The sequence below is a fragment of the Saccopteryx bilineata genome, chromosome 7 (assembly GCF_036850765.1).
Source record: "Saccopteryx bilineata isolate mSacBil1 chromosome 7, mSacBil1_pri_phased_curated, whole genome shotgun sequence".
Lineage (NCBI taxonomy): Eukaryota > Metazoa > Chordata > Mammalia > Chiroptera > Emballonuridae > Saccopteryx > Saccopteryx bilineata.
This window is the reverse complement of record NC_089496.1, coordinates 73,428,444-73,443,936: the sequence shown is the minus strand read 5'-3', so window position 1 is coordinate 73,443,936 and position 15,493 is coordinate 73,428,444. Positions and strand designations below refer to the sequence as shown.

Here is a 15,493-nt window from a genome sequence, read left to right as displayed (position 1 = left end):
AGGGCTGTGGGGCCCAGCCCAGAAGCTGGAGACCCACAGAAGGACTCGAGGAGGTCCTGGCCAAGCCCAGGCCTGCGCATCACGGCAGTGCAACTGGCGGCTCTCAGGCAACAGGGGAAGGGGTGATGACAGCAACAGTGTCTTCGGGCCTGAGCAGACACATCAACGCAAAACAGATGTTGCCAGTTGGTGAACAGAAGCTTTGTCTCGGGCTTTAATCACAGCTGAGGAAACCCTCCCGCCCGCAGTGTCCTGGCTCTGGGAATAACCAGGCAGCTGCGAGCCTGCTGACAGCAAAGGACAGAGTGGGGACACGGAGGAGCGGGGAGAGAATCAGGTCGTTCTGTGGACCCTCCTCGGGGACACAGCAGGTGGGAGGTGGACCACTGCCTACTCTGGAAGGTCCCTTTCTGTCTTGCTTCTCAGTGACCTACCTGCTCAGCATCTCAGCTCTGATCGCCACTTGATGTGCCCACTCCCAATTCTATGACAACTAGTACCCTGGATGTCATGATATTCAACATAGCAAAGATACGAGTCAATTAAACTCTCAGAGCGGGGACCGCAGCCGGCACTGGCGTGGTTTCGGCAGCAGGGGCATCCCAGACACTGCTGCCCAGGCCGCCGGCATGGCCCTCTGCCCTCTGACCGACTGTGCCCAGCGTCTTGCTGACCTGACACTGAGCAGCTTTAGTTGGACGGGAAGCTCATGCTCTCAGTAGATGGCGGTGCTGCTCATGTCACAGGTAAGTCCAGGTGGTGTGGATCAAGCACTTGGAAAAGCCCCAGAAGCGTGTCCCCGAGGGGGCACCAGGGCAGGGAAGGGACTGCCTGAACGTGGGTGTAGAGCAGTGACAATGGCGCACAGAAATGGCGCACCTGATGCCTCTGGTAAGTTAATTCATAAGCAAACTGCTGAGATGGCACAATGGAGACATCACACGGCTGCGACTTCGCTGAACGCTCAGTAAGCCAGTGGGCATCTACTGGCTGAAGCCCCGAGGAACGGCCCTCAGACTGGACACTAACTGATGGCATTCTGTCCCCGGGCGGACACTAAGACTGCTAATCCTGAGCCCAGCTTGCTCCATCAGCTGGGCAGAGGGCAGGCTGTCTGTTCACCCCAACCCTACATCCAAGGGGGACAGTTGTGTCTTCTGTCCCCTCAGTGTCATCTGAGGTAGGCGGTAGGACAGGGGCGGGGGGCCCATCCATGTCTTCCGGATGCTCAGCCTGGACAGGAGTTGACTCGGACGGCCAGGCTCAAGTCCTCTGCTGACTCTATGGGCCCAGCTAGAGGTCAGAGAGGCAGGTGTCCCCTCAACACACAACCCCAGTCACCAAGATGGACTAAGCAGCCCGCAGATGAACAGATTTTAAGAAGTATAGTCGCTTTAAAGGATTATTCTGAATTAAACAAAATACATACTTATTTCAAAGGATCAGTTGTTTGGAACTTCATAGGACACAACAGATACTTAGTGTGAAGTCACAGCTCCAGCAACAACAACTGGAGGACAGTGACAGGAGTGAGTGGCTCTGCCTCTCCTGGCCTGAGACAGGAGCATGCGCTGTGTCAGGACGCTCAGCAGGAAGGAGGCGACCCTGGGGCTAAATCAGCAAGTGCGGAATACTTGCTGATCAGGTCGCCTGGGAGACCATGTGGCAGGTGGTGGTGACTGGATAGGCATGTCCTCTGGTGGTGGTGGTGGTGGTGGAGGAGGAGGAGGGGGGGAGGGGGAGAGGGGAAGGGGAAGGGGGAGGGGGAGGGGAAGGAGGAGGGGGGGGAGGAGGAGAAGGAAGAGGGGGAGGAGGAGGAGGAGGGAGGAGGAGGGGGAGGGAGAGGGGAAGGAGGAGGAGGGGGAGGAAGAGGAGGAGGAGGAAGAGGAGGAGGGGGAGGAAGAGGAGGAAGAGGAGGAGGGGGAGGAGGAGGAAGAGGAGGAGGGGGAGGAGGAGGAGGAGGACAAAGGGTGTGAGTTGGCACAAGGAAATACAAGAGTAAGTATGAAACCAGTAGGTCTTATGTAAATATGTTGAGAAATAGAGCTTGGTGAGGTGGGGGTTGAAAAGAGCTTTGAGGAACAGGCAGAAAGTTGAGACACATGGGCAGAAAACTGTAGAGAATCAGACATCTTGAAATGGAAGGGAAGAGGGAAGAGGTCCTTCCAAGACAGAGCGGGGAGTCTATAGGCTCACAGGTTGTCCTCACGAGAATGGGAGAACCCAAGGCGGCGTGAGGGACCCTAGCCGAGCCGCTGAGGCTCTTCCTAGTGAATCAGAAAGGCGTGAGCCCACCAGAGCCACCGCCCGCCCTGCACCCAGACAGACCTCATCCTGCAGATGAAGGACCTGCGTGAGCCCATGCACATCCGCATGGACGACTGCTGCCCCTCCTTCTTGACTGTCCCCGTCTTCAGGTCCAAGATCCGGCCTAAGAGAGAGAGCAGAACAAGTGCGTAAGCCTCAGCCTTTCGGGGGTGCAGGTGTCGGGGAAGCTCTCCGCAAATGCCCTGCAGACGAGGAAAGGAGGGCCACGTAGACTGTTTGCTCTTTGGAATTCCCAACATTCTTTGGCAGGAAACATGTGGGGCAATGACATCCATGCAATTCCACATGCCTGTGTTCTTCTCAGGGCTGTCTACACTCACCGTCTCACCTCAAGTCACTTCAATCTGGCCTTCTCCCTACTACTTCATGGAAGTGGCATCCCGACGTCTGCCAAAGTCACCAACAACTTCCTTATTGCTAAATCCAAAAGACATTTCCCCTCCGTCTTATCTGACAGCTTTGCTGAACCTCCTGTCTGCCCCAGAGTCCCGCATGGCCCCCTCCTCTTCTCATCCTCTGCATCCCCTAGATCAGTGGTCCCCAACCTTTTTTTGGGCCACGGACCGGTTTAATGTCAGAAAATATTTTCACAGACCGGCCTTTAGGGTGGGACGGATAAATGCACAAAATAAAATTATGCAACCGGCGTAAAAACTGTGGTATTTTTAAATATAATTGTCAAACTTATGAGACAAGTGTCAAGAGTGAGTCTTAGACGGATGTAACAGAGGGAATCTGGTCATTTTTTAAAAATAAAACATCGTTCAGACTTAAATATAAATAAAATGGAAATAACGTAAGTTATTTATTCTTTCTCTGTGGACCGCGGTACCGGTCCACGGCCCGGGGGTTGGGGACCACTGCCCTAGGTGACTTCATCCACTCAGGTTTGGGGGATCACCTGAGTGCTGCTGACTCTGCACCTTCACCTCCAGCCCCACCCGCCCCTCCCCTCAGCGCAGACCTAACCACCAGCGGCCGAAGGCACACCTCAGGTATCAGCAGAGGCAGCGCCATCATCGGGGAACGTACGCCAGAATCCTAGATGTCACCTCGGAGTCATCTTCGCCCTCACCCCCTGCAGAGGCTCCGACTCTCCGTGTCCTCTGCCCTGGTCATCACTGCCCACCCGTCATTCCCCAATGCAGACCCACCCGCCCCCAACTCCAGCGTCCTTCCTCCTCAGTCCCCGTCACATAGCTCGTCCTTCCTGGGTGCTGCTCGTGCCTCCCTCACCCACTGATGCCTCTGCCTTGGGAAACCCTTCTTTTTGCCTTACTAACTCCTACTTATTGTCACAAGTTACTCAACTTGTCACCTTGCCATCTTTCCATAAACGTTTATTAAGCACCCAGGATATGCTAGGCACTGGTCTAAGCACAAAAAGCTAACAAGACAAAGGCCATTCTACTCTAGTCAAAGAACAGATAACAAAAGCCACAGAATGGAAGGGGGCACACTGTCAGGTGGAAGTACATTCTGGGTACAAAAATAAAGCAGAGGAAGAAAGTGACCGGAGATCCCACCCCTTTGCAGTAAGTAGATAAATGGGTTTCGGTCATTTGAAATTCAAGGGGTCTTAAAGAAGATCTATCCACTAGCCCCAGCTGCCATGACTCCACATGCAGGACAGGGAGCAGGCGGTGCAGGTGTGCATGCAGCACAGGTGCCAGCTCCAGCATCCACTCCTGCGGCTCCCGGCTCCTCTTGAGCCCGGCTCTCTCTGCACCTCCCCGCCCTGCCCTGCCAGCGGCCACCTCGGCACCCCCAGCAGCAACCTCACTTCTCACGTGGCCCAGGGCTCTGCTGGGGGCACAGCTCCACTCGGCCAGGGAGGGGCCTAGCGCCTGTCGCTCTGTGTGCCGCCTGCTGCCCCAGGTTTGACACCGTCTGTCTCACTCACAGACAGCTCCTTTTCACGCTGCTTTAGTGTAAACTGTCACTTGCGTTATCCTCTACCAAACAGCAAAGGGTGTCAGCTGTAAAGTGAGCCGGTAGGAGAGTCTGTCAGATTCCGAAGTGTGCCCTGAAGACACAGCCACAGCTGCAGAACACATGAGCTGCGGAACACAGAAATGAAAAAGCACCTTTCCGTCATCTGCTGCCATGGCCCCGGGGGACAAGTGCTTCGGTTTATTTCTCTGCGTGCTCCTCCAGTTTCCTTGGGCCCAGCGAGTCCCTCCCCAGGCTCCTCAGGATGGAGGCCCACTTCACTTTACACAGCAGGTGTGTTCCCGAAAGGCTGTGTGTAACTGGATTCCGGCAGCTGAGACAGTGAGCCCACGGCCATCCCCTGCCCCGGGCTGAAAGTCCCAGTGTGATGGGCTCGGAGTCACTCTCCATCCCAGTGGGTGTTGAGTTTACCTACAAGAGGGGCTCCAGATAGCCAACCCAGCACAGAGGTGTTGCTGCTGAAGCCACAGAACCTTGGGTCTGTTAGAAAGGTGGGTCTGGCATCCTAGGCCTGGTTCCCAGTGGGCCTGAAAAGCACCATCAGTCGAGGCCAACACAGACTCCTCCAGAGCCTCCCCGGTTGTGGTGGGGGCTGGCCCCACCACAACCCCCATCCTGCTCTTCCTGGCCAGGGCCGAAACCACCACCATCCTGGTCACCTCTGCTCTGTCCTCTTAGCTCCCTACCCCCGCCTTCCTGGAGTGCGCTCTGGAATTACACTCCTAGCCCATCAGATCCTTACAGAAGTTCCCTGAACCCCTGAGCTAACACACCAGCCTGACCTACAGCACTTCTGGGAGGAAGCCCTTTCTCCCACGCCCCACGGCTGGGCCGGCAGCCGGCCGCACCGTCCTCAGCCCTGGTGCCCTCCCAGCCAGCCCTCCTCCCAGGTGCCCTGGCTCCTTCCAGACTCAGGGCGTCTGCACTGTTATTCTGAGCAGACAGTTTACTGTTGGATGGTTGGCTGTTCCCAGGTTTTCAGATGGCAACTAATGCTAAGGTAAATAACTGGGGGTAAGTAATTGTAGAAAAATTATCCATACCATCTTAGGTTAGAGTCCTCAAAACAAAATTACTGCATCCAAAAAGAACATTCTATTTTTTTTTTTTAACTGAGAGGAGGGAAGATAGTGAGACAGACTCCCACATGTGTCCCAACCAGGATCCACCTGGCAACCCCCTGGCTGAGGCTGAGGCTTGAATCAACCAAGCTATCCTCAGTATCCAGGGCCAATGATCAAAACAATCGAGCCACTGACTGTGAGAGGGGAAGAGAGAGGGGTAGAGGGACAGGAGAGAAGCAGATGGTCGCTTCTCATGGGTGCCCTGACCGGGGATCGAACCCGGGATGTCTGCACGCCAGGCCGACACTCTATCCACTAAGTCAACTGGCCAGGGCCGAGAAGAACATTCTTAAGCTGTTAATACCAACACCCAGTCTACCTCTGAGGCTCCAGTGAACCTACACTCAACACACTGACCAACAGTCAATGTTTCCACTCCATGAAATAGACAAAATTATAACACATCTCAGGGTTTTTAACTATAATTTTTTAAAGACAGTTGAAAAGCATGAAATGCTTTAGAAGAGAAGTTGGCAAACAAGCCATGGCTCGGTAGCTTAGGTGGTTGGAGCGCTGTCCCAACAGACCGAGATTGCAGGCTTGATCCCCCGTCACGGCACATTCAGGAATCCACCAGTGATGGCATAAATAGGTGAAACAACAAATTGATGTTTCACTCTCTGTCTCTCCCCCTTTCTCTTTCTCTAAAAATCAATAAATTACTAAAAAAATTTAGGCCCTGGCCAGGTGAGTCAGTAGATAAGCGTCAACCTGGTGTGACAGAGGTCACAAGTTTGACCCCCGGTCAAGGCACATACAAGGAGCAATGAGTACACAACTAAACGGAACTAAGTAAAATGAGTTGATGCTTCTCTTTCTCTCCCTCCCACCTCTCTTCTCTTCCTTCCTTTCTCTCTCTCTCTCTCTCTCCCAAATCAATGGGAAAAAAATTTTAAATATTAAAAAATTTAAAACAGCCCTGGCCGGTTGGCTCAGCGGTAGAGCGTCGGCCTAGCGTGCGGAGGACCCGGGTTCGATTCCTGGCCAGGGCACACAGAAGAAGCGCCCATTTGCTTCTCCACCCCTCCGCCGTGCCTTCCTCTCTGTCTCTCTCTTCCCCTCCCGCAGCCAAGGCTCCATTGGAGCAAAGATGGCCCGGGCGCTGGGGATGGCTCTGTGGCCTCTGCCTCAGGCGCTAGAGTAGCTCTGGTCGCAACATGGCGACGCCCAGGATGGGCAGAGCATCGCCCCCTGGTGGGCAGAGCACCACCCCTGGTGGGCGTGCCGGGTGGATCCCGGTCTGTCTGACTGTCTCTCCCTGTTTCCAGCTTCAGAAAAATGCAAAAAGAAAAAAAAAAATTAAAAAAATTAAAAAATTAAAAAAATTTAAAACAGCCCAGAAGTTGGCAAACAGTGATGGATGATCCCAACCTGGCTGACAATTGTTATTTAAATATCTGTTGGAACACAGCTCTGGCCATTCTATTGTCTATGGCTGCTCTCAGGACACAGTGGCAGAGCTGAGTCGGTGTGAAAAAGATGGTATAGCCCCCAAAGCCAAGAATACTTGCTATCGGGCCCTTTACAGAAAGTATTTGCTGACTCATACTTCAGAAGAACGACTGTAAAGAGTCCAGCTGTAACACAGCACCTTCCCCTGTGTGCAGAGGGCCCTCCTGGAACTCTTCTCAGTGGGCTGGTTTTTTAAGTATTATCTTGGTCAGCGGTAACTTTTTAAAAAACAGAAGAATCAGAAGTTTGTCTTGGATAAAATCACAAAGGAAGGCTTTGTGCTCATAAAACGTCTCCCCGGGCTATCACAGAAATACAAATAGAAATTAGAATTATTTCATCAAAGGAATCCTTAAGAAAACAGGAAACATCTTATCTTGGTTTAGAAAGGAGGAGAACCAAGATAGCAAGGAAGAAAAGCAAGAGAAAATGATTAGCAACAAAAGCAAAGTGATGGCCCCAAGATGGACAATATCTGAGGGTGTTCCAAAAACATGTGGCCCCCTGAAAGGCGGCCTCGAGGCGGGAGGAGACGCTGGTTGCTGTTCCAGTGACAAAGTGTTCTCTTCCCAAAAGGCTGAGTCCAGCCATCGGAGCAGCTGTGCACACAGGAACAAACACCCCAGCAGCACGGCACCCACACCACAGCCCGAGGTCCGTTACAGAACCAGGTCCAGAGTACGAGCTGCATCCACTGAGCCCAGGAGGGGACAGGCCTTCTGCTGCATGGTGGGACCATGTTCCTCATGCTTCATTATCTCTAGCAAGAGCTTGGATATGGCTAAGATACAAATACATCAATTCTCAAGTTGTAGCTTAACTATTTTTTTCTCAAACCAGAATAGAAGGCCTCCGGATGGACCGTAAAGTTCCCTAGAGACATGTGCTACTCTGTCCATCCAGAACCTCCCTACCACAATGCTTGTGTGTTATTCCTTTATGATGAACGCCAAAAAGGGCTACCTTCTCACAAGAGCCCACTTCCCAGGCCATAGTGATTGGTTCAGGGCTGGCCATCTGACATATAAGGTGAACTAATCATACTACTTCATCTACCCTCTGTGCATAGTGATTGGTTGAGGACTGAGCCAATCATAGTACTTCCCTCCTCTTCTGTCCACAATGATTGGCCCCAAGATTAGGAGGTGATCCAGACAGGACAACCAGAGTCCTCCACAGACAAATTGTGACCATTCTACCCTCCATTCTTTTTTCTTTAAGCATCTGAGTGTGGCTTTTTCAAAAGCAATGAGTCCAGCTTCATGGAGAATTGGATCTAAGACAATGAAACTAACTCTAAGAAAACAGGGAAAACTGATGAAAGAGAATCCTTACAATGTTGAAACCATTAGTGCCAATAAAAGCTCTCCTTTTTTTTTTTTTTTTCCTTAACTGAAAAGAGAGGAGACAGTGAGACAGATTCCTTCCTGCATGTGCCCCAACCAGGATCCACTCAACAACCCTGTCTGGGGATGATGCTCAAGTACCGAGCTATTTTTAGCACCTGAGGCTGACATGTTTGGACTAACCGAGCTATCCTTAGTACCTGGGGCCACGCTCTAACCAAATGAACCCTGGCTGTGGAAGGAGAAGAGGGAGAGAAGAAGAAGAGGGAGAGGGAGAGAAGCAGATGATCGCTTTTCCTGTGTTCCCTGACTAGGCGTCAAACCTGGGACATCCACATGCCAGGCCAACGTTCTATCCACTGAACCACCAGCCAGGGCCTAAAGTCCCCCTTTTAATGCTAAAACTGGTTCAACGTTAGTTTCTGACCATTGCAACCTAATAACCTGGACTAATACAACAGTTTCTGGCCTTGGACAAAGGAAGTACAAGGGATTAATTTTAAACTTACAGAGGATTTTACTAAGGGCAAGGTACTTGTGAAGGAAATCTCTGACTTTCCCTTCCATCGCCAGACTCTGCTTTTAAATGGCTTATCTGATTGGATCAGACCTACATGAATAATCTCATTTTTTCAAGGCCAACCAATTTAGGGTTTTAATCCCATCAGTAAAATCCGTTCCCACCAGAACCTAGTGTTTGACTGAACAACCTGGGGGAAGGACCTTTGGAACACACTGACTGCATGGTCCCCAGCATGACTGGCACCTGAGCAGACAACCTACCTCTCTTCCATGACTGGTTGGTGGCCAAATTACAATCCTCGTGTGCTCCCATCTGTTGCCCCCACCGACCCCCCGTTTTATAAAGGATTCCTGACAATTTAGGACTACGGCTTCTCTCTATAAGCACCCCTGCCCTGCCTCACGCCAAACAGAGCATATTCCTTGGTCAGCAGGAACCCGGAGTAGCTACTGGGAACTGACCTCCAGACATCTTCTCAACAACCACGAGGCAGGAAACACAGGCCCCCCGCTAGTTACCTGGGCCCAATCAACTAACACATCTCTTTTCTGGTCTGGTGTGGATATGCAGGTAGGGAAAAGCTGGTGACCTCCAGAGAATGACAGGCTATCTGTGTCCCACTGGCCAACTCACAACAATTCTAAGGACATTGGCACTGAGTCTGGAAAGGGTTTTGTAAAGAGGACACACAGTTTAGTGACAGCAATCGAGGGACCTTCCTAACCCAGCTCAACTCACAGCTGTGTGAAACCACCTGCCAAGGCCACAGGCTGGGCAGGGCTCTCCACCTCACTTACAATGCTCACAACTCAGGCTGGAAGGGGAGGGATGGGTGGTGGCTGTGTAGTGAACTGAGGACTACGACAGCCCAGCCACCCGGGATAGGAAAGAGCCACATGGAGCTATAGAGTTTTTCTGTTTTCAAAAAAATATTGACAAAAGGGTGCACAGAAGCTCATGGACATCTAGAGGCTGATGTGGAGCAAGACTCTGTTGGCTTCATTCAGCAGAAACTTCCAGTGTAGACAGCGGGCTCACACTGAGGGGGAAACTGGACACTGTCCCCACCTGTTCAACCCGCTCACCTGAGGCTGGAGAAGTCTGGACAAAGTGCAAAGGAGGCCCGGAGCAGAGAGAGTGTGCTTCCTATCAAGGGAACAGAGGGGTAAAGCTTTCGGCACAGGCGGTGAGAAAGGAACCCTGGAAGAGCAGGGAGACGGAGCTGCGGGGGAAGGGTGCGGGACAGTGGACGGGGCGGTCTGAGAGTGGGCCAAGTCCTGTCCGGCTGGAGCTCACGGGCTGGTGAGGAGTGCTAGTGGGGCACCAGCCCAGCACCCAGAAGGCCAGAGGGATGTGAGCAGAGGCACACACGGTCAAGCCTGCGGGCCTGCTCCACAGTCTCTCAACAGAGGCAGGAGCACCAGTTTCCACATGCCGAGGACACGTGCTTCCGGCAGAGCCAACTAACCCTTCGCACGTTGGCAACAAGTGCTGACTGTTGTGCAGAGAGCACCGTCACACTGAGAGCGGGGCTCCTGACTGCTCCACAGCTGCCTGGGAAACTCATGACCTGTGTTTTAAATGTGAGACTATCCCTTATTTAGGTTTCAGAAGCAGAGCCTTGTAAGATTAGTGTTCACACTGAGGGCTGCCCCTCTCTGACACTCAGGGGAGGATGGTGCCCAGCCTTGGGGAGTGCGTGTCCCCGCTATCCAGGGAAGTGCCAGTCTGCCACAAAAACTGTGTGGAAGAGAAGTGACCGCTGGAGACAGCAGTCGTGTCCACTGAGCGAACGGCACCCCTGGCTCAGCTGCCCTTCGAGAGCAGGGGAAGGTCTGAGGGCACCATCCCTCCTCTATACCCTCTCGCTTTTCTGACCAATGAAGATGGCGGCTGGGGTTTGGGTTAGGACTGGACCTATGGCCACGGAATAACAAAAGAAAGCCAAGGCTCACGGGTTCCCCGACAGGGCTGGCAGAAGGGACTGAGTGGGGTGGCTAACAGGCCCTGCAGACACTCTGAAGGAGCCTTTCTGCCCAGCAGTCTGGTTCCTGCATCAATCTTTTGTCTCTCCACCCTGCCATCTGGGGAACGTGCTAACGAGATGCTAACGAGGCCAGGAGGAGGCCAGCCCGGGGGAGCTGCACGAGCATTGGAGATAATCATCTCAGGCATGATTACAAGACTAAGACTGGGCCCTGGGACCAGTGGGGGCAGCCAAGGGCAAAGAGCCCCAACATGGGCAACAGGCCACGTCCTCTCTCCCACCCCAACAATGCCTACCCCCAGCTCTCCATAACTGTCTTCAGCACTCACATTCCAATCGTGACACACAGTCACAGGAGCGCTGTGTACTGAGTCTGCTGCTCTGCTATTCATTAAAAAATCGTCACCCCACAGTCCCCCCTGCAGCCGGCACCTCTTCTGCTATTTAATCTGTAGACAAAAGTACAAATTCTCCATCCTGTTTAAAATATGCTGGAGTGTGATTTAAAGAAATACATTCCTCTTCAAGGATCATGCTATAAGAATGCCAGCAATGCAAGCCTGAGGGCTTTCATTTTAAGGGTAACCGATTAACCCTCTTCTCCCTCCTCCGCTGTCTCTGGAAAGGGGCCAGGCTGACATGGAGTTCAAGAAGGCAAGCTGAGGCCATGCCTTGCCTCCCCTCGCCTGCAAATAGGTAATGAAATGATAAAAAAAATACACAAGTAGCAGGAATAATCTGCATCCATGCAGAAAAATAGTGGGAGGGGCTCCACTAGATCAGAAATGCTGACGGATGTGTGCAAGAAACAGCGCCCCTACGACGGGATGGGTGGGATGGGAGTGAGCACCAGCAATCCCAGGGTGCAACAAATACACAGGAATGCCTGGGAGGAATGAGAGGGCCCCTCACAGAAGCCTCCAGAACTGTGAGCAAGAAGACCCAAGGTCTGGATACACAGAGGCCAGGGGCCCAGCTCTCAGTCACCTTGACTTACAGAAGCCAGCCTGTCCCGTGGAGAATAGAACAGCTGCTTCTGGGGGGTGAGGTGCAGTCAGAGCAGTGGGTTGTGTCCCTGCCAACCTCAGGCTGCCTCGCCCGCAGCACACGCTGCCTTGCCCGGTGCACGCACCCCACAACCTGCGGCACCCTCATCTACGCCCAGAAAACAGGACCCCGCCATCTAGAAAAATTCTATTTCAAAATTACACTCTGACAAAAACTATCACAAATCTTAATAAATGTCAGGCCCATAGATGACTAAAAAGGCGAGGGAGGGGGGAGGTTAGCTTAGTGCGTGAAAAGATCCTGTTTACCCAAAAAAGAAAGGAAGTGATCTGGGACATCAGGATCGATGCCACCCCACGCCACGTCACACATTCCAGGAGAGAAGACAGTGTCTGAAATACAAAATCTCAGTGACATTTGAGAAGATTCTTCCTGAATTAAATATAATCTGAGATCAGGAAAGATTGCTTTTAGATGAAAAACACAACTTTGGAACTGAAAACCCAGGGAAGGCAGTCGACAGTGACATGCTGAAAGCTCCACCACTGAGTTTGAAGAAACCTTGGAGAAATTCTCCCAGAAATCACAGAAGAAGAGCAAGGAGGTGAGTGTGATAAGCAGACAGCTCCCATTCCAGGAGGACAGGGGCAGGAGATCTGTCACAGGGCTGTGGAGTGGAGCTGACACAAGAGACACAGGCAAGGCCATCAAAGAAACATGACAAGGACCTCTGTTTCTAACCAAGATGGAGTAACAGGGACCAGATTTACCTTCCCTTCTCCAATAATCAAAACAACTTACAAAGTATATGGAACAATGGTGCACAAAACATCGCAATTCCGGCAGTGAAGGACAGTGACCCCTAAGTGATGGGGAACAGACAGGCTGAGCCCATAGTCTCCTGCCACTCCACCTAGAGAGCACGCCAGCTGCACTACAGGCAAAGGGCCCACTCGGAACCCAGCTGACTCCCTGGGTTGAGAAAATGGAGCAGAGAGATCAGGGAAACCAACCACCTAGAATTCTAGAACAGGACAGGGTACCAGAGGGGAGAGACAGGCACAGAGAGTACCCCAGAGGTCTGTGCCCGTCTCTCCCCTCTGGTCCCCCTCGAATCAGTACCAGAAAGCATGGCAGAAAGATCAGAGAAGACAATGAAAAACTGAAATTCTGAACAGGAGAACCACAACATCTGAGATGAAAAATTCACAGGGTTGAATTAATGGCAGAATAAGTACCTCAGAAAAAAGATGAGTAAACTTGAAGACAGAGCAGAACAAGCTATTTAAAATGAAATACACTGAGATAAAAAGGATTTTTAAATATAAAAAGAGCTTGGCCCTGGGTGGGTGGATCAGTGAATAAATCCTTGTCCCTGTGCATCAAGGTTGTGGGTTCAATCCTGGATCATAGCATGTAGGAGAAGCAGTTAATGAGTACACAACTAAATGGAACAATTAAGTGGAACAGCGAGTTGATGCTACCCCTCCCCAAATCAATGGAAAAATTACATATATAAGTGTGTTTATATGTGTGTATATATATATGTGTGTGTGTGTATAAATTTATACATATAGGTCTATATATATACGTATATATATTTATATATATACGTATATATATATAATTAGCTTCAATGGGCTGTGGGACAATTTTAGTCAGTGATGGGAGTCTCTAAAACAGGAAAGATGGGGACAGAAAAAAAATACTGAAAAATGAATAGCTGATATTTGTTATAAAGAAGCTGAATAAACACCAAGCATAATAAACATGAGAAAACTACAATAAGGCAAATCATAATGAAATTACTCAATACCAATGACAAAGAGCAAAGCCTTAACATCGGCCAGAGAAACAGAGGTAATCTGCGTGGGAAAGACGACGCCCGTTTCTCACAGGAGTCCGTGCGAATGAGAAGACAGTGGAGCAAAGAGGAAACTCCAGACCAGTATCTCTCAGGAACACAGATGCAAATTTTTTTAAAATAAAATATTAGCCAGTCACATCCAACAATACATAAAAAGTATATGTATCCAAATGGGGTTTATCCCACTTAACTTTTGAAAATCAAACAATGTAATTCACCATATGTGCAAATTGGAAAGGAAAACCTTACTATAGTCAAACTGATGCCATAAAAGTATCTGACAGATTCCAATATCCCCTCCTACTAAAGACACTGAATAAAGTTAGAGTGGAAGGGAACGTACTCAAGCTGGTAAAGGACCTCTATGAAAACTTAAGCTAACACAATACCCCATGATGGAAAGACTGACTTCTTTGTATGATCAAGAAAAAGACAAGAATGCCCACTTTCACCACTTCTAGTCTACAAATACAGAAGGTTCTAGCCAGTGCAATCAGGCAAGAAACCTATTTCTATATTTTCTACCAGTGAACAATTAGATTGAAATGAAAAAAAAAAAAAACCCAAAACCATTTACAATAGCTGAAAAATACAAAATGCTTAGAGATAAATCTGACAGATGTACAAGGTCTATACAATCGTATATATAGAATGACAAAACCTTATCAAGTCTTTTACAGAAGTAGGCAACCCCAACCTAAAATGCATTAGGAAATGCAGAGAACCAAGCGTAACACAGAGGAAGACCAGCACTCCCTGACTTGTGAAGAGCCCACAGCAGCCCGCCCAGTGCAGAACGGGGGCCTGAACAAGGCCATCAGCAGAACAGCTTGGCCTCCAGACACAGACCCTTTCACAGGAGAGGTGCCTGATTTGTGATAAAGGGGTAGAGGCAATCCAAGGGAGAAACGATCATCTTTCAAGAGGTGCTGGCGAACAACTGGATGTCCCCCCAAAAGGCTTGTCATGAGGATGAAATGAGAAATACTTGTGCAGTCACTTCACATGGCATCTCGTGCAGTATGTAAATAGGAGTTGCCCCGTCTTCTTGCATTCCAAGCAAAACCATTTCCTTCCCAGCACAAGACCAGTCTTCAAGCATAAAAATGCAAACAGGATCCAATTATCAGGGGCTGCTTCTTGCAATCTGAGTCCATTTTAGATGCATAACAGTCCTCGGTGGGACTGTCACTGGCCTGGCCTCTTCCCCTTACTGCACTCCATGGCCTTATCCATCCCCCTCACTCAATAATTCCTTCCCTGCCAGGGGCCTTGTGCCTGGCACCCCAGCGCTACGACTGCTCGCTCCACTCATACCTTCAGACCCCAGCTCCACAACCACTTCCTCAAAGAGGCCTTCCGGCTGCACCTCCCCACCATTTCTGACATGGGGATTAGGGTCCCCGATTCTGTGTTTTCAGCCTCCTGTGTTTTCCCCTTAGGACCACTTTAATTCCATAGGCACTGTATGACCCCTTGTTCACTTCCCAGAGACAGCAAAAGCGCCACCATGGGTGGTCAGCAGGCTTGTTCCCACACTGCCGTCGTCTCAGGTCCCAGCACAGTGACGTGTGTTGGATTAGACAGAGACACGCAGTTTACGTCAGGAAGACTTGGTGATCAGGCCCTGGGAGCCACCTCAGTCGAGGCTGGGCTGCTGCCAGTCCTGGGGAGATGGGGCGGTGGAGGGTCCAGCTCTGGCCCTGGGTTCCAGATACATGCTTTGCCGAACGGTCCTGGACAAACCTGAGCTGTTCTTGTGGGCCAGCCTGAGGGTCATCACCCACCAGGGGCTTCCTTACCGGTCTCCAAAGTCCATGCTCTTGACTCACTGCCTGGCTGTGAGTGAGTGTGTGTGTGTGTGTGTGTGTGCGCGCGCGCGCGCGCGCGCGCATGCGTGTGAGT

The 15,493-nt window shown here is 50.9% G+C and overlaps 1 protein-coding gene across 7 annotated transcripts in view; it reads right to left on the bottom strand.

Annotated features, from left to right (window-relative positions):
- Window positions 1–15,493, bottom strand: part of ARNT2 (aryl hydrocarbon receptor nuclear translocator 2) — a 106,046-nt gene that overhangs the window by 42,691 nt on the left and 47,862 nt on the right. For all 7 annotated transcript variants that reach the window (XM_066239815.1, XM_066239819.1, XM_066239814.1 and 4 more), the window contains exon 6: window positions 2,329–2,431. In XM_066239815.1, the coding sequence (XP_066095912.1) occupies window positions 2,329–2,431 (103 nt within the window). The remainder of the gene's footprint in view (window positions 1–2,328; window positions 2,432–15,493) is intronic.